Below are 18,756 nucleotides of genomic sequence, written 5' to 3'. Positions count from 1 at the left end.
TAATTAATTGAATTTTGTATCAACCATGAACCAGAACTTAATTATTAATAAACGGATTTAATCGAATCAACTCAAATTCTTATTAAAAAATAATAATAAAATTCATATCCAATTAGGAGTAATTTAAGTATTAATATACAACAAAGATGAGGGTATTTGGCACAAAATCATTTAAAAAGCAACACATGCTTTTAGTCCAACTCTTTGCCTTAAAATGAATTACCTGCGTATGGAGGCTTTTTTTTTTTATAAAACTAATCTAAAAAATTTAATTAATTATCTAAATGATCCATTTTTTTAATAAAATACAGAAATTGCCTTAAATTGTTTGGCGCCACCAACATGCCACGCCAACAACCAAGATAAAAAAATTAATTTTTTGGTGGAGCCATGTTAAATGACATCATTTATATAAATATCAAGAAAATACTACAATTTTTAAAAATGAGAGATTTTAAACAAATTTTTCTTTTTCTATGTAGCCAAATAATTTGGCACCAGTTTCCAACATCTCTACCACCTTTTTTTTTTTTGTCATCTCCTTTGTTTTTATTATTTGTTTATAATGTTTTAATTTTATATTTTTTGGGTGGAGCCATTTTAATTGGGATCATTAATTCATTTAAATAATTTTTCTTTTTAAAAAAATATGTTTACTATTATTTTATATAATTTTTGGTGGGGTCATAATTCATTTAAATACTTTTTTAATTTGTTTATTATTTTTATAATATTTTTTATATTTAAATTTTTTATCATCTCAAGGCTTTTATTTTAAAAAGTAAATATGCTTTTAAAAAACAAATAAAAACATTTTTTGTCCCTTTTATGTTATTATTATTATTTGTTTATAATATTTTAAATTTATATTTTTGGTGGAGCCCATTATAAATGGCATTACCAATTCATTTAAACCCTTTTTTAAAAAATTATTTGTTTTTCTAAAAAGTAGATTTATTTTTAAAAATATTATAAAACAAATAAAGAGAGATGGAGATAATAAAGAACAAATAACAAAATAAATAATAAACTGTTATAAATTAAAGAGAGATGGAGAGAATAAAGAACAAATAAAATATGATAAAAAAGATTATTACAATACTTCATCGAGTCTCTATTTATAGGCATAAGAAGTATAAAAGAATTAGAGATCTAATTCTAATAACTATTAGAATTTAAAGTACATTAAAACATTATCTCGATCATGATGGACATCCACTTAATAATATATTCATAACATAAACAAATTTTTTAAAAATGTGTTTAAAAGAACTATGACTCCTCCAAAAATTATATTAAAAATAATAATAAAAAGAAAAAAAGGATTTAAATGAACTAGTGGCGTCATTTGGAATGGCTCCATAAAAAATATAAATTTAAAATATTATAAACAAGTTATTTGGAAACTGGTGGAGATGTTGGAAATTGGTGGTGTTAAATTATTTGGCTCTACTAAAAGAAAGAAAATTTATTTAAAGCCCCCCTCCATGTTTTCAGAAATTATAGTATTTTTTCAATATTTATACAGGTGGCACTATTTTATATAGCTCAACCAAAAAATTGATCTTTTTTATCTCGATTGCTGACGTGGCATGTTGGTGGCGCCAAACACTTTGGCTCCACCAACTTGTATAGTAAATTTTAGGTCATTTCTGTATTTTATAAAAAAAAAGAGTCATTTACGTAATTAATTAAAATTTTTAGGTTAATTAAAAAAAAAAGGCATAAGGATTGACAGACAAAAATCATAAGGTAGCTTACTGTTGCGACCGATGCTGATGACTGCTATTGGTAACTTGTTCCATCTCTTCAGCATCCGTTGATTTGAAGCTGCAAGGGGTTTTTTTCACAGAAATGGGATAAACAAGACAATCCCAAGAAGGGAATGTAGAAATTTATGCGAGAAAACTGTACGACTATAACCGGATACATAAAAAAACTCAGGTTAGAGAAGTTCAATTCAATCGGAGAACTAAAATTTGTTGTAGCCGTAATTTTATCAGATTCAAAGCATAGGCATTGATGAGGATGGCCGATTGCGCTTGTCGGGTTCTGGGAGAAATGCCATAATTATTGTTTATACTAAAATTTTGAAATCAGCAGATCAAGATTTATTTATTTTTTAGAAACAGTAGACCAACTTTATTTATTTACTCACTACTGTACTGTCAAATGTTATTATTAATCCATTTTAGATAAATTGTGACCTTAATTTATATATTTTAACTAAATCAATTTCAAAATTCATCGATTTTAGTTTTAGATTTCTCAAATTTTGAAATTTCTCAACTAAACAATAATAATTAAATCCGTTGGATAAAATTTTGATATAGATTTAGTGCATATTCTTCAATTCAATTATTAGTAATAACTACATTTTTCGTATTTCAAAATTTCAATATTAAGGCCAACTCGTTAAATCTATTATCCATCTTCTTCTTCTTTTTGAGTAGTATGCAAACATGGTATTACACGTGCAATTATATGTTAATCATATTAGATTTCGAAAATAATACAATTTAATAAATTCAAAAAATTCAAAGACAAAATGATTAAATTAAAGTCCAATGAGAAAGAGGTGATACATTTTGGTGCCAACAAAAATCAAGTAAAATCAAAAGAAAAATGAGCTCTAAACTCTCTTTTCAGACAACAAAATTCTTAAACATCCATTAATGAAGTCTTGCAACAGGACATCTCAACAGAACAGAAAAAGAAACACAATCTAACTCGCTCGGAGCATCTGGATTGAACCACCAAGTTACCCCGAACTGCACTATCCACATGCAAAATCTAAGCAACGAGGGTGCTGGCAGTCGTAGACTCACTGCATATCGATAAGTTGAATCAATATTGCAACAAATCAATGAAAAAAGAAACATACAAATGGGAAGGGCATAGACCAATAGACAGACTTGGTCATCTGTAATAAAAAACAGTGCACCGAAGCAAAATTACAACACAATCTAATGCAGGGGCTTACGTATTTAAAAAAAGACAATGTAAACCATATCGTTTACTAAACCAAACATGCAATATGTTCTAACGATTCCCCTCAACTCCGACCTTAGAAATGGATTCGAGCAGCCCACAATAAACCCATCATATATTGCAGAGAACAAATCAAGCAGGGTATTCATTTCATTGAAAATCACAATATAAAACCAACTACATGAACAGCCATTTTGTAATGGGATTATGCAAATACGGTAATAACTTAATACCGTCATAACGTACTGCATCGCATGGCAAGACAAAACAAAACACGCATCAAGGAAGAAACCAAACAATATAAGTTCACTAACTAGACATTAATTGCAACAATGATCAGTCTTAGATAAGAACACAAGTATGAAGCTACGAACCGATGCATAGACTTACTATTTCCAGACAGGTGGAAGCTTCTTTGTTTTCTTGTAGTAACGAGCAAGCCTGTGAATCCTGCTCTCGACAAGAATCAACCTAAACTTGGAATCCTTATCCTTCCTGTTTCTCTCCAAATGCTTGCGGATCGCAACAGCTTTCTTAATAAGGTGGTATAAATCCTCGGGAATTTCAGGGGCAAGACCTTTCAAAAACAAAAAAAAATAACAATACATCAAAATAAACCCCACAACCTTTATGATTTAGTTTTAGAACTTAAGGTAATCAGTGAACATTTTACAGCTAAAACATTGTTCTAATCAGAATTTTAATTTTGTAAGATTAAAACATCCACGCCAACCAATAGCCTATTTTAACAAGAAAAATCCATGCCATCTATGTAATAAGAATTCAATCAACCATCTTAAACATGCTCGATATCAAATTCAAGCTACCATTTATCGCCTACAAGGACAGCTAAACTAATCAACGAACCAATTGATAGGATATTGATACTGAGGTCTATGTCATAAGAATTTGATGATCTATTTTAAATATGCTAGCCTACACGGACAGCTAAACTAATAAACGAGATCAATTAGATTGTTTCGAGATCAATTTAGAATTCGGGCGAATATTTGTTGCAATTAACCCTATATATTTTATATTTACATATTACCGTGAGCCTTGAGGATACGCAAGATTTTGCTTCCAGTAACGCTCTTAACCTGAGCAATGCCATGAGAGTCACGAAGAATGACACCGATCTGAGATGGGGTCAAGCCCTTTTTTGCAAATTTGCAAATGTTCTCCTCGACCTAAACAGATTTACGTATCGAATAATAAGTAAATTTTTCATGGGGCATTTCTGTCAGAAAGGAAATTGAAACGGGGATTTAAGGACTCACATCTTGAGAAGAGATCTTGAGCCAGCTTGGTGGAGTTCTCTTATAAGGTAGAGCTGAGGCAGAAATACCCTTGCTGCAACAATGAAGGAAATGTTAGTATTTAGCTAAGTATACGTAGAAATACGAGTGTGTGTGTGTACACATATATATATATATATATATATATATATATAGAGAGAGAGAGAGAGAGAGAGAGAGAGAGACCCGCGGCTGTGCATGCGACCCATGGCGGCGGCGGTGGTGGCGAGATTTCTCTCTTTGCCGCTAAAGTTTTGAACTGGGCAGTTGGAAACGAGGCGCAAGCGCAAACCCTATCTTTCTCTTTTATGCGGGGTTTTCCATTTTATATTTACAGAGAATTTTTGGCAAAAAAGGGGTAATTGTACAAATGGTCACCCAACTATTCCCGTACCACTGTTTCGGTCACCAAACTTTAAAAGTTTTCAATTTAAGACTAACGTTTGTATTCATTACTATTCTGGTTACCACTATTAAATTGATAAAGGAAGTGATGACAAGGACTTTTTTAATTGGTATAATACTATATTTAGTCTACAACACTTATATATTCTACTAATTTGATCTTAATTCTAAATAATTTAATAAATTTAATCTTTTTATATTTAGTGAATTTAGTCATAAAATCATTTTCATAACAAAATAAAACATAAATAAATCAATTCATTACTTTCTCCTTGCTTTTTTTTTTTTATTACATAAACCCAAAAAACAAAATTGGCAAAAATTGCTTTGGTCATTGTTTGATCTCAATGATCATGGTTGTTTCAATCCATTCCGTTATGGGCGACATCACAACCTCACTTGCATCGTCGACGAAATCAAATGCTGTAGAAGCTGACACGCCATGTCTTGATGGACAAGATAATTCCAAAGAATCATGGTCCAATTAGGTCAAGGACAAGATCAACGGTATTGGAGGTAGGGATGGAGCCAAGGAGCTGGCAATAAGTCCGGACTCCTTAAAATGAAAAATATTCTATTTAGACCTATTATAATTTATAAAATTTTAAATTAGTAATAATAAACTTTTACTTTGGCCTCTTAGAAATGATAAAATTTGATTTAGTCCTTTAAACATTATAAATATATAACCTATTAAAATGGTGAAATTACATTTTACAATCGTAAAAATATATAATTTAATTTCAACCCCTAAATATGAATATGAATTTAATTATTTATGTTTTTAATGAATATGAATTTATGATCGATTGATAGAATTTGTTAGAATGTGTAAGTCTTGTGAACTAAATATGGCTATTATACCAATTATAAAAAACTACATCTTCACTTCCGTTATCAATTTAACAACGGGTGACTAAAATAGAAATAAATACAAATATTAATACCTAAATTATATTTTTTTTAAAATTAGATGACCAGAAAAGGAATGCAGACATATTTAGTGACTTAGTTGATCGGGCAATACAATGCACTTGCATGATTAGAACAAACAACCGATGATCATATATCAAGCAACACTTCGAGCAGTCAAAGCAACTCTTATTTTATCTAGCACATCTTTGAGCCGATGCTTCCTCCAATTTCGGGCCCTTCCAATGAGAGTTGTGTTGCCGCAACGGGACGAGTTTTGCAGTGGATAGGCAACCACGATGGCTTCCTCCCCTTGGTGATTTTAGGTCGACGATGCACAGTAGTGAATAATAACTAAAGTGTTTAGTGGGAATAGAAATTTTACTCGGTAATGTTTGATCTTAGTTTATCCATATCCAAATTTAAATATGTCGAACTTTGAGTCTTTGTATTGGTGACTGGTTTTTTTTAGATCTTTGTTTCGTACGGAATTTAAGTCTAAACTACTTGCAATTTCTTTTTGTTGTTGAAACGAATGATAATATATATTTAATAAATTAAAGTATTATAGGAACGGGATCAAATTAGTCTCTCCATTATTAAATGGATTAATTTAGTCTCTATACCATTAAAAAATCAAATAAGTCTAAATTGCACCATAATTAACATTTATTGTATAAAAATTATCTTGAAATTTATTTATTTTTCAATTGCAAGTCAATTTCAAACAAAATATTTCATTTATAAAACTATAAAACTTTAAAAATATTAACTCCGTTAAACAAGAAATGTTAACTCCATTCCAATTAGGCCTTATTTGACTCTTTTTAATAGTATTGAGACTAAATTGATTAATTTTAATAGAATACATAATCTGATTAGGTCCTTATCATAGAAGGACTTCTCAAATACATTCATATATTAGTATATGTAATAAATATTTTCGTTTTGGGCTAAAGATTCATGTTTATTAGGCCCATTACTACAAGATCCACCGTTTCTCATGGGCCAGGCCCAAACCTCACTCATCTCCTTCCAAGGCCAACACGGCACATCCGATCAGGCAATTTCATATATATCAAATAAAATTGTTAAGAAGTTGAATAATTGAAATAGCATCACAATCAAAAACTAAGTTATCTTTTAATTTAAAATAAATTTAAGAATATATCATAGAAAATTACTTAACTATAATAATGTAAATAAAATAATAAATTAAAACAAAATTATGTAAATATATAACTTTAGAAAAAATCATTATTTTCTTTAAAACTCATCATTCCCCCCCCCCCCCAAAAAAAAAAACCAACCACCACCATGAACCATGGCCTCCGGCATCATCTTCGACCAGCAATATCTTCGATCAACGTCAAGTTGGCTTTTCTTTTTCCAATTTTCAATTTCAGAATCGTGTTTCCCAAAATCTAATACAATTTATTAAAAAATATATACTAATAAGAAATGTACCTCTAATTAAAATTTAAATATACAATAAATAATTACACGTGATAAAATAATATAATGACTTACAAGCATGGCACATAAAAACTTTATTATTTTTCGGTTAATTGAACTAACTCTTATTTTAGTTAAATTGTAATTAATTTTAATTAACATAAAATAGTGAAAACAACTTGAAAGTATTTGATAAAAACCATTTTAAAGAAACTATATAAGAATTATTGATTATTTTATTTACTTGTAAAATTAAATTTTTTAGAATGTTTATGAATAATGCTTTGCCATATTACCAATTAATTATATCCAAAACCATAATATAAAACTCAATTTATTAAAATATAAAATCTAAACTTAACATGAAATAATTAAGAAGTGAATTGGATCAAATTATTACAAAAATATTTAAAATTTAGAAAGAAAAAAAACCCACCTAATGTACTAAACCTAACCCAACTTACCTACTAAATTACAAAAGAATAGTTGATTTTAGCAAATTATATAAATTAATATTTTAATTACCTTGGTTAACTTGCCCTAAAGCTAGGTAATTTGTGTCCCCAATACATAATAGGTATGTGGAGTATGTGGCTTTTTCCATGCTAGGATCCTTTGTAGCCTACACTCTATTCTGCTATCAGATAAGCATTACTGTTATTTTTTGTTGCCTACAATTATAAATACTCCAAATATGTGTTTGATACCTACTTATTTGTTGGCATTAGTTATGATTTTTCGTAATTATGATCAACTTTTTTTTAGAAAACAGAAGATATTTATATCAAATGCATATCTGTTATTCAACATTCAATTGAAGTGGTTGCGGTTTTGTTATCGTAAGGATGAGAAACTCATGTTTAAATCCTCGTAATCATATTTATCGGGTTAAGAGAGATTTATCTACGTAGTTTGAGGTATTTTGTAATGGAGGATTTTAAGTTTTATGAATTGTTGAGGGAATATTGACTCTTTCGAAAGAAGTCTTCAGAATGTTGTTTGTCAATGAATTTCAATATTGTTTTCGGCTAGAGTTTTGTCTTTCAACTTTTTGGTGAAACAATCTTAAGAGGTGACGAGTTTAACAGAGTGAAAGCATCTCGTTAGGATGGTCACCTACTAAAGAAAGTGAGCTTTGTTCTTATTGTAAGGCCCAAGTGGTAGTATAGTTGTTCACAAGCGTTCACAATATGAGCTCAAATCCTACCAAGCATAAATACTTATATTTTTCTAGTATGTGGCTACGCATCACGTACGATCTGATCTGATGAGGTTCTCTTACACTACTGAACTGACCGCATTTTTAAGCATTTATTATTTTAAGGAAGAAAGCTAATTTATAATTTTATAAAATCTAAATGAAAAAATATCACATTCTCATTTTAGGGTCTCAACCACTATCAGCTCCCTTTAGTGCCGCCCTTGTTGAGTGGACCACGCTTCAAATCCTTCTTCCGGAAAAATCAACCCTCCCTCGACATGGCTATAGGACTTGATTGCTTGAATGTAAGGATCCAACAAAGAGAACAAAAGCTACTTTGGTGTGCTAAAGGTCTCGCAAAAGCTACCCAAAAAAAGGCACATCACACTTTAAATTAAAGCCATGAACCCATACTCTTTTGCCACAAAAGTTTCACTTATGCAATAAGACCCATAAATTTTACATGTTTCCTTGTTCTGCCTGTCTATCTATTTGCTACAAAACTACAAGTATAGTCCACCCCATATAACCTTTTGGTAAATAAGCTTAACCATTTAAATTTAGGGTATTTTGTTTTTTTGTTTTTGTTTTTTTATGGTAAATGTGCATTCTTTGCAATTTAACTTGTACCAGTACCACCCTAAAAAAAAGTGGGATTTGATTTGACATCAAAGGGAACTTCATGCACACAACAAGTTTCTTTTGCCAAATTCTTTTTGGTTTGGTGGTTTCCTATAGTCACCAAGGTAGCTTTACACAAACTTTTTTTTTTCTCATCTCCTCTACCAAAGGAGATTCTCCTCAATTTGATGTTGACATTATGCAATTATCTTTAAAGTTCCCAGCTACATGCATATATATAAGTCCCTCAATTATTAAATATATCAATTCAACCTTTCTATTATTAAAAAATAAGATAAAGTTAAAATAGTAATATATTTCATTTGCATAAATATAAAATATTTTAAATTATTAGCTATAATAAAAAGTAAATATTAATCCTATTGAAATTTAACTTTTTCTAATAGTATAAGGACTAAATTATTTAATCTCGTATTTATATTAGAAAAACTTGCTAAATACTTGTAGTTACCGTGATATCCCTAAACAGTTTACAATGTAATTAGTTTATTTAAATCTCACATTACTTAAAAATTTTCAAAATAAGAATAAGCAAATTATCTTTTAACTCCATGATTTATCTCCAATCACTAAAACAATTTTTTAGCTTCTTATCTGAAACTAAACAGTGCCATTTTTCTGCTTTATCTGTCCCTCTCTACCAAGTAATCAAAAAAAGCTTTCAAAACACTTTGATGCAGCATGCTGTGCATGCATTAGAGACCCCCCTCCCGAAGCCCACAGCAGAACGTGGAACAAATAAAAGCTCATAAAATAAAAATGGAAAAAGAAGGTTTCGGGAACACCACAAACTCCATAGCCCACAGCACCGTTTTGGTCTAGAATAGACCGGAACAGAACCAGATTCCACAACACCCCCAACATATCTGTTTTTGCCTAAAAAGCAGCATCACTTCCATATAATATTACACTCTGTTTTTTTTACCTCTTCTTTTTTTCATGCATTTTTGTGCAATCCTAAATATTCTACTGTAAAAAACCACACTTTATGGTTTTTTTATTTTTGGGTATCCTAACTGCTACATGGTAACCTAAATGAAGAATCCAACCTTTTTTGTGGTTGATATAGGGAAATTTTAGAGACAACACAAAGGCATCCGATGCTCAATTATTCTATCTATATTTTTTGGGGTTAATTGGATAATGATGAACACTTCGATTTTTTACTTTTCTTTTTTGGTTTCAAAATCAACATTTGTATCATTGTATTCTGATTTTATATGTTGTTGGGTTTTTTACTTAACTAACAAACTTAGACAATTTGATTGTTGTTAGTTGAATTTCTTTTTTTATAATCTGTTAGTTTAATTTTAGTTTCTTTTATTTTATATTTTATTTGTGTTATTTAGAAGCAAAAGTCGATTCAAATCAATTTCATCGATCGTTTTTAGCGAGTTTGATCAGGTTAATTAAATATGATAATTAATTTGATTTTGTAGACAATTAAAATGAGTTAATTCAACCTATTATCGGTTATAAATTTTCACAACCGGATTAATCAATTTAATCAAAACCTTAAACCAAATAATGCTTTGAAAGAAACAATAGGAGAAAAGATCTAATCAGTTTAATTGGTTGAACTGAAGAATGTTAAGTTGGCTCCAATACATTAATTAAGACCTTAGTTGGTCAATTAGTTAAATAAATTATGGATTGATTGCTTAAGTCGGTTTTTTAATTTTTATTAATTGAGTCAATCGATTGTTTTTCTTTGATTAATTGAACACGAACAATCTAAACAAAATTAAATGAACAAAAAAACAAAATTTTATTTGTTCAAAGTTAAATCATGACTTATTACTACTCCGAGCGGTCTAATTAAAAATTATTAAAATTGAAAAAATAATAACCTGATTCAATCGATTTCGGTCCAATCAGTTTAATATCATTATTCAAATTGATACCTTAATCAACTATTTTATTCAAACATCATTACTTTATACTATACATATAATATATTAAATGCCATCATTTTTTGTTGTTGCAATTTTGGTAAAAAAAAATGGAAATAAATAAAATTATATACATATCCCATGTTAGCATTTTGTGAATCCTGTGATACCTGACGTATTGCTAGCTTCCAACATCCACTTGCTAATTACTAATGTGGTCCTCCACTTTTTGTATTTTTTCCCTTTCATGTTCTTCTTCCCTTTGATTTGACAGTGGTGATCAAGGACGAAGTTAAAAATTTTAGATCGAGTGTTAATGTAAAATTCTAATACTAGAGAGGCCAAAGTTAAAATTTTGTCTTATAAGAATTCAAATTAAATTATTTTTAGAAGGGATACAATTGCAAATTATCCATTTAACTAACAATTAAAAAATTAAACCAAATTTTACTATTTAAAAGGCAAAAATAAAAATTTCTCTTTAACGAAAGATCAAAGCTTACCCACACAAAAGAAAAATAAATTAAAGTTTCTTTGCTACTCCCACTAAAACAATGGCAAATTTTAAATTTTGCCCTCTTTTATATTTTATTATAGGTTAAAATATGCTTTAAGTCCAAATACTTTTCATACATTTGGAATTTAGTCTTTTATTTTTATTTCTCTAGATTTAACCTCTCTACTTATTGGATTTCAAATTTTAGGTACCACCTTTGAAATTCTTTTATTAAATTTTATGCTATTACTTTTTGAAATTACCTCACTTAGTAGCCATTAGACAACAAAAAATCGTTGCAATCAACTTGTCTTTAACCGAACAATTTTAACATTGTTTACTTTTGAACTTGGGTAAAAAGTAAAAAGATTAAACTATTTGAAACAAAAATAAAAGGACTAAATTTCAAATATATAAAATTACAATGACTTGAAACATATTTTAACATTTTCTATATGGTTTGTACTTCGTACAAGAATAATGCTTGCCGGGGCAGGCTACGATGTCTGTCCCTTTACACCCATCACCATAATTTGGGTCCTACTCTCCAATTACAAAAACATCAAATGCATACAAAAGTAAATTATCTTTGGCGAGTGAAATTAAAATTAAATTTTAATATAATGGAGTTGTTTATATTATGAGGTAGATTATATTTTATTTTTTATTTAAAAATGAATAAATTAATCTATGTACGCTAGATCAAAGAGTAAATTGATCGTTCTGTTTAAAAAAGTCATCAATTTCTACTATTAAAAAGCATTTTTTGTATGTCAGAATGAGGTATGATGGCACGCAACGTGTAACTATCTAGTGATTCTGTCAGCAATGCAAGTTTTTAATAGTAGAAATAGACGAAAGTTTTAACAAAAAAAGAGACTAATTTACTATTTAATTTAATATGTGCAAAGATAATTTTTTTCAGTTTTTAATAAAAATGGAAAAAAACAATATTATTCTTAGTAAGAAAGTTTTCACAGTACTTTTAGAGGCCAATTTATTAGGGTTGAAGGATTTAAATGTAATCTTGTAAAATATATGTCATTTCTTTGTATTAAAAAAAAAACTAATCCAAGGGGTAGAAAAGGTAGAAGCGAAGGAGTGGGGGTGCATGTCAGATTCTGACCTTTCTTATTATAATATTATTACCTCTTTTTTTTTGGTTAAGGCAATCTCTTACATTTATTAATTTATTATTTTGAATTTGTTATTTTATCAACTGCGGTTTTCACCCACCGGTCAGTTCCACTTTTCTTCTTGATCAGATTGTCTTTTAACATGATTGGATCTCATGTTCAAAATCAGGGGGAAGTGGAAATGGTCTTACGGTACGAGTATCTCATGAGATCCTAGAAATTCAAATTTCGAATTCCAATCCTCCGGGCTCCGGGGACATAACGGCTATTCCTCCCATTAGTAGCGTAACAGACCATCCATGTACGACCACGTGGCATACGTACTTGTTCAACTCTCTCAGTTTAAAGTTTCATGCGCACACCAATAAGTGAAGCGGGCATTGAGAGGAATTGAGAGGAATCTCTCAGTGATTTTGGTTGCTTATGAGATTAGTTTTGTTGGTTATTTTATTAAATTTTTATATCGATTTTATTTAATATATTTTTAAATATATATTATTTAAGTTCAATAATTAAAGTCAATTAATCGATTGATTTAAAGTCGATTTAATTACGTTAATTTTTTAGTTCTAATTTAGCTGAATAACTTAAAAGACGTATTGTTGCAAACGACAACTATTAACCTGAAAAAATTAATCTCTATAAATCATAAAATTAAAACGAAAACAATTTAAAAGTTATTATATTGAATCTAAAATTGAAATTGATTTATTCAGAATTTCTTCTAGTTTGAATTTAAAAAACCCCATATAAATAGCCTTTTGAAAATTAGGCATATTTGTTAGGTAATAATTATTACTTCCTTGATTTAATCTAAGATCTATAGGTTTCACGTGTGGACGTAATGCTAGGAATTAAAATAAAATGCTTCACCATGCTATTATTATTATTTGAAAGTTGTATGGTAGTGCCATTTCGATTAAAAAAATACTCGCACAAACAATAGTGTGGTTTAGTCATTAGTGCACTTATTCAATTGGTATCTATAATTGCCGATTAGATTTTTTAAAATATATATTTATTAAATGTTTAAGTAGAAGTTAAATAAAGTTTTATTTGAAATAATAAAATTTAAAATTTAAAATTATAGTATTATAAATTCAAATCTCATCTTTTGCGAGTTTCTTTATTGATCCTATATAAAAATATAAAAACTTCCTAATAATATAATTAAATATCAAATTGAAAGAAATAAAAATTTGTGTATCAAATTAAATATTAAACCTAAATTTAAGTATCAAATAATATATTAATTTAATAAAAAAGATAAATTAACCCAAAGAGAAAACGGGAAAGGAATGTAGTGAAAATGGTCAACCAAAGTCTCCTTTTATCACAAGAAGCAAGAAACCCTACCCTGCAACTCTGCCCATTATTTATTCTTCACTGCTCGCTTAAAAAGACCAATCAATCCAACTGTCCGTCATAATCTTTATCCCCTCCCTCTCTGTTTTTTTTATTTCTTGGGTAAAATATAACTCCTGGTCCTTAAGTTTAATTTCAATGCTCAAACTGGTATTTAGATTTTTTTTAAATTGATGTTGAATTTAACTTTTCTCTTAATTTTTTCTTTTGTAACATTGTTAAAATGGGAGGATATGAAGTAGTTATTACATGTGACACACATACTACATCTTCAACTAAATGTACATGTCACGTGTAACAACTTGATTGGTACACGTTATCACATTTTAAAGTTAAAAAGACTTAAATGTATGATGAAAGCCAAAATCGGATACTAATTAGAACAAAAGAAAATTAATTTGAACATAGAAAGAAATTTTAAGTATGAAAAATAATGTGCTTTAAGTCCTTATATTTTATCATATTTGGAATTCAAGTATATATTTCAACAATTTAGTCTTTCTACCTTTCAAAATTAAAATGTAAGTATAATTGTTAACAACATTAAAATTTCACTATTAAATTTAGATTCCTTAAAACTTTTTTTTTGTCACATGATTACTAAGTAAGTTTTTTTTAATTTTAAAACACGACACAAACAAATTTTATAGAACAATTTTAAGATGACATTAACAATGGGGTCTGGATTTTAAAATCTAAAAAATATAGAGACTAAATTCCTATGAATATAAGTAGAGAGACTAAATTTTAAATTTATAAGCCTATTTTAACCTTTTCTTTTTCCTTTCATTTTCTTGGTTGAATTTTCTAAACTCACTTTTTAAGCATTACCCCTCTTCTTTACCGAAACAAAAACATGGACATCTCTGCGTCTTTGTCCCTTCCCTTTGTCCTAAACACACTGTGACTTGAAAACCGAGTTCGTTCATAATGACTCAGTGACCACCCATTTTCTCCCACCATTTATTATACCTGTAAGGGAATCCAATAGACCAGAACCAAACAACAATGAGTTCCATGCCATATCCTCTCTTCTTCTTCTTCTTCTTCTTCTTCTTTCTTCTCTTCACAATCCAATGTTGTTTCAGTTCAAACACTAGTGAGCTAAGAGCTTTAATGGATATCAAAGCCGCTTTAGACCCTGATAATCAATACTTAACTTCATGGACCACTAAGGGTGACCCTTGTTCTTTTGAAGGCTTAGCGTGTAACGAACAAGGCCAAGTAGCCAACATTTCCTTACAAGGCAAAGGATTGTCCGGAAAAATCTCACCCGTCATTGCTGAGCTTAAGCACTTGACCGGTCTTTACTTGCATTACAACTCTTTATACGGTGAAGTACCGAGAGAAATAGCTAACTTGACTCAACTCGCCGATTTGTATCTTAATATGAATAATCTATCCGGTGAGATCCCACCGGAGATTGCTCAGATGGATAGCTTGCGAGGTTAGTGCTAATACGTTTTGTTTTTTGTATTTAGCATTGGGTTTTTTTTTTGTTGAGATTTTTGAGCTTTTTTTTTGGGTGAATGTAGTGTTGCAGCTGTGTTATAACCAGTTAACTGGGAGCATACCAACACAGTTTGGTTCTTTAAAGAAGCTTAATGTTCTTGCTTTACAATCAAATCAACTCACTGGTGCAATCCCTGCAAGTTTAGGAGATTTGGGTACTTTAATAAGGCTTGATTTGAGCTTTAATGATCTCTTCGGTTCAATCCCAACAAAACTAGCTGATGCTCCATTGCTCGAAGTTCTTGATATAAGGAACAATTCACTTTCAGGCAATGTTCCTCTTGGTAATAATCTTTGTTCTTCTATCTTGTTCTTTTTATGACAAAAACATGAACTGTGTTTGATTTTGTGTTCTTGTTGTTTTGATCTATAAGCTCTCAAGAGATTGAATGATGGATTCCTGTTTCAAAACAATCTGGGTTTATGTGGGTCTGGTTTTGCATCACTTGAACCATGTAATACCTCTTATCAAACTAATCCAACCAGACCTGAAGCATATGGACAAGGGGTAACTGGTATGTCTAGAGAAATACCAGAGACAGCAAATCTAAGGTTGCCTTGTGAACAATCTCAGTGTTCTAAGCCGTTGAAATCTCGAAAGGGTCCGATTCTCGTCGGCCTAGTTGTTGTCACAGTTGCATTATCAGCCATAGGGTTACTCACATTCAAACAATACCGTAACCGAAAACCGAAGCTCGGTACCTCATTCGAAGAGCCTGAAGCCAAGGAGGGGGACAGGAAGAAAGGTTCGCCACTCGTTAGCCTCGAATACACTAATGGTTGGGATCCTTTAGATGGTAGTAGGAACTTCAATGGCTTCACACAAGATGTGTTGCAAAGTTTTAGGTTCAATTTAGAAGAAATAGAGACTGCAACACAGTACTTTTCGGAGTCGAATTTGTTGGGAAAAAGTAACTTTGCTGCTACATATAAAGGGTTCCTTAGAGATGGATCAGCTGTTGTGATTAAAAGCATTAGTAAAACTAGTTGTAAATCAGATGATTCCGAGTTCTTGAAAGGATTGAATGTTTTAGCATCGTTGAAACACGAGAATGTAGTCCGGTTAAGAGGATTTTGTTGCTCAAAAGCACGCGGTGGGTGCTTCCTCGTTTATGATTTCATCCCTAACGGAAATTTGCTACAGTATCTCGACGTAAAGGATGGTGACGGCAAGGTCCTAGATTGGTCTACTAGAGTTTCCATTGTTAAAGGCATAGCCAAAGGTTGGTCTCCAGTTATGTTTTTTGCCTTGTTTTAAGCGGTTCCTATTAGCTAACTAGACTTGTTTGTTGGAACAGGGATAGCATACTTGCATGAATACAAAGTAAACAAACCGGCTCTCGTTCACCAAAACATATCAGCCGAGAAAGTGCTCGTCGACCACCGGTTTAAACCCCTACTTTCAGATTCCGGCTTACACAACATCCTCACCATTGACATTGTCTTTGGTTCACTCAAAGCCAGTGCTGCCATGGGTTATCTCGCACCCGAATATGCCAACACGGGTCGTTTCACCGAGAAGAGTGACGTTTACGCGTTCGGGACACTCGTTCTCCAACTCCTTTCGGGTAAACAAAAGGTGACCAGCTCGGTACGTTTAGGAGCTGAAACTCGTAAGTACCAAGATTTCATAGACCCGAACCTTCACGGTCGGTTCTTTGAACACGAAGCGGCTAAACTAGCAAGAATAGCATGGCTTTGCGCTCATGAATGTCCTATAGAAAGACCATCAATGGAGGAAGTGGTCCAAGAATTGGGTAACTGCAATGGCCGTCCTTAAATGGTGATGATGATGTTGTCACTTAACTACTCACTGAGGCATGAATGGGGCATGCTTTAAATTTGTGTCCTTTTGCTAAGGACTTATGCTTTTGTGAATTTTGTTCATGTGAATTCAACCTCGTAAACGCTATTTTTATTTTGTTATCGAAGAATTTATTTCTAGGCTTTTTTAATTCACTCTTTTAATTTTGTGCTTGAAAGTAAGCTTTATATGTTATACTGATATTTTTTAGGGTGTAACCGAGCAGGCCTGAGTCAAACTTGAAATTTGTAGCTTGATACTCAGTTCAAGTTCAATTAAATATCTATGTTTAAGTTTTAGTTTGACTCTAGATATAATCGAGTTACTTGAGATCGAATTTTATTGAGTTTATTTATCAATTTTTGTACTCAAGCTTGAGCTCGACTTGAGAATTGAGCTTTGGATTATATATATTAAGGGTTAAAAATATGAAAAGTTCGATAAAGCTTGTGAGCTATTCGAGTTGAGTATTAGTAAACTCAAATTCAACTTGACTAATAGCTCTAGCTGTTCGAACTCGGTTCAATAATTACTATATTGAATTTGAATTTTTTTAAATTGAACGCGAATAATTTCGCGAGCACTAGTGTCTCATTTACACCTTTAAGTCTCATGAATCTACGTTATTTGGTATGGTCGATATAATCGGCACTTGAAAGTAAAAGTGTTCATAGACTAAATGAAGCCAATATTTGAACCTAAAAAAAAAATAGGTATAAATTTGTCTCAACTTAACGTGTCTAAATAATCTATTTTAAACTGTAAAACTAATCAAATTAAGTCAAAGTTAAATAATTTAAACTCGAACCTACTTAAACCGGACCGAATGACTATCAATATGGCCATTGGGCTAGAGGGACAAAATTATATATCAACCATGCAATGTTTGCCTGTCTGTCCTTAAAATGGGGGATGTCATGAAGTAGAATGTTGGTTTTTTTGTTTTTTTTATAACAAAGAAATTTAACAATATTCTATTTGATATTCAACATATATCCAAGTATGAATTCTTTTAATATTTTTCATATCTTTAAAAAATCATGTTTTTTTTATTTATCTCTAAATTTGTGTTAAAAGAAGAGATTTATATGAATTCTTTAAATAAATTGTAATCTGGATGAGTATATAATATGAAAAATCTTCGATAAAAGATTTCTTTCAATTTCGATATTGAGCAAATTAATTTTCTTTTTTAAGATGGAATAATTTAGTCCGTGAATTTTAAGTGAGCAATTAAGAATAAATCACATTGTTTACTTTTTTTTGTCATTTTATCGTACTTTTTATTAGTATAATAATAAATTTAGTCCTCAATGTTTATACATTCTATCAAAATTGGTTATAAACTTAAAACAAATTTAGCCCTCATTGGGTATCAATAAATTTAAAATCAAGACCAAGTTGTTAACATGTGTAAATATTGATGGCAAAATATATTATTTATAAAGTTAAGTCCAATTTAACAGAGTGTGTAAACATTAAAGGCTAAATTCATTATTGTACCAATAAAATAAGATAAAATATGAAAATTAAACATTGTAATTAACTATCCTTAATTACTCACTTTGAAATTGAAAAAACTATTTCGATAAATTTCTTTAAAAAAACTAATATACTTTGAAAAAGTAAAATTTGGATATTTGAGCC

At 30.3% G+C, this 18,756-nt stretch overlaps 2 protein-coding genes across 2 annotated transcripts; one reads left to right on the top strand and one right to left on the bottom strand.

Annotated features, from left to right (window-relative positions):
* Window positions 1-2,536: 2,536 nt before the first annotated feature.
* Window positions 2,537-4,604, bottom strand: LOC105765611 (40S ribosomal protein S13). Its single transcript, XM_012584805.2, has 5 exons — window positions 4,476-4,604; window positions 4,272-4,344; window positions 4,043-4,181; window positions 3,382-3,568; window positions 2,537-2,827 (listed from the first exon to the last, which is right to left on the bottom strand). The coding sequence occupies exons 1-5, from the start codon at window positions 4,496-4,498 to the stop codon at window positions 2,794-2,796; spliced, it is 456 nt and encodes a 151-aa protein (XP_012440259.1). The 5' UTR covers window positions 4,499-4,604; the 3' UTR covers window positions 2,537-2,793.
* Window positions 4,605-14,597: 9,993 nt separating this feature from the next.
* Window positions 14,598-17,408, top strand: LOC105765610 (probable LRR receptor-like serine/threonine-protein kinase At5g63710). Its single transcript, XM_012584804.1, has 4 exons — window positions 14,598-15,240; window positions 15,329-15,589; window positions 15,680-16,528; window positions 16,604-17,408. Exons 1-4 carry the CDS (start codon window positions 14,802-14,804, stop codon window positions 17,083-17,085), a joined length of 2,031 nt encoding a protein of 676 aa, XP_012440258.1. The 5' UTR covers window positions 14,598-14,801; the 3' UTR covers window positions 17,086-17,408.
* The last annotated feature ends 1,348 nt before the right edge of the window (window positions 17,409-18,756 follow it).

The sequence above is a fragment of the Gossypium raimondii genome, chromosome 12 (assembly GCF_025698545.1).
Source record: "Gossypium raimondii isolate GPD5lz chromosome 12, ASM2569854v1, whole genome shotgun sequence".
In the NCBI taxonomy this organism is placed as follows: domain Eukaryota; kingdom Viridiplantae; phylum Streptophyta; class Magnoliopsida; order Malvales; family Malvaceae; genus Gossypium; species Gossypium raimondii.
This window is presented reverse-complemented; position numbering and strand designations above follow the sequence as displayed.

Coding starts and splice junctions, on each gene's coding strand:
- LOC105765611 (XM_012584805.2), bottom strand. CDS start 4,498: ATGGGTCGCATGCACAGCCGCGG. Junction 4,345..4,475: donor GGTCGCATGCACAGCCGCGG/GTCTCTCTCTCT, acceptor TCATTGTTGCAG/CAAGGGTATTTCTGCCTCAG. Junction 3,569..4,042: donor GCGTATCCTCAAGGCTCACG/GTAATATGTAAA, acceptor TGTTTTTGAAAG/GTCTTGCCCCTGAAATTCCC.
- LOC105765610 (XM_012584804.1), top strand. CDS start 14,802: ATGAGTTCCATGCCATATCCTCTCTTCTTCTTCTTCTTCTTCTTCTTC. Junction 15,241..15,328: donor TCAGATGGATAGCTTGCGAG/GTTAGTGCTAAT, acceptor GGGTGAATGTAG/TGTTGCAGCTGTGTTATAAC. Junction 16,529..16,603: donor TGTTAAAGGCATAGCCAAAG/GTTGGTCTCCAG, acceptor TTGTTGGAACAG/GGATAGCATACTTGCATGAA.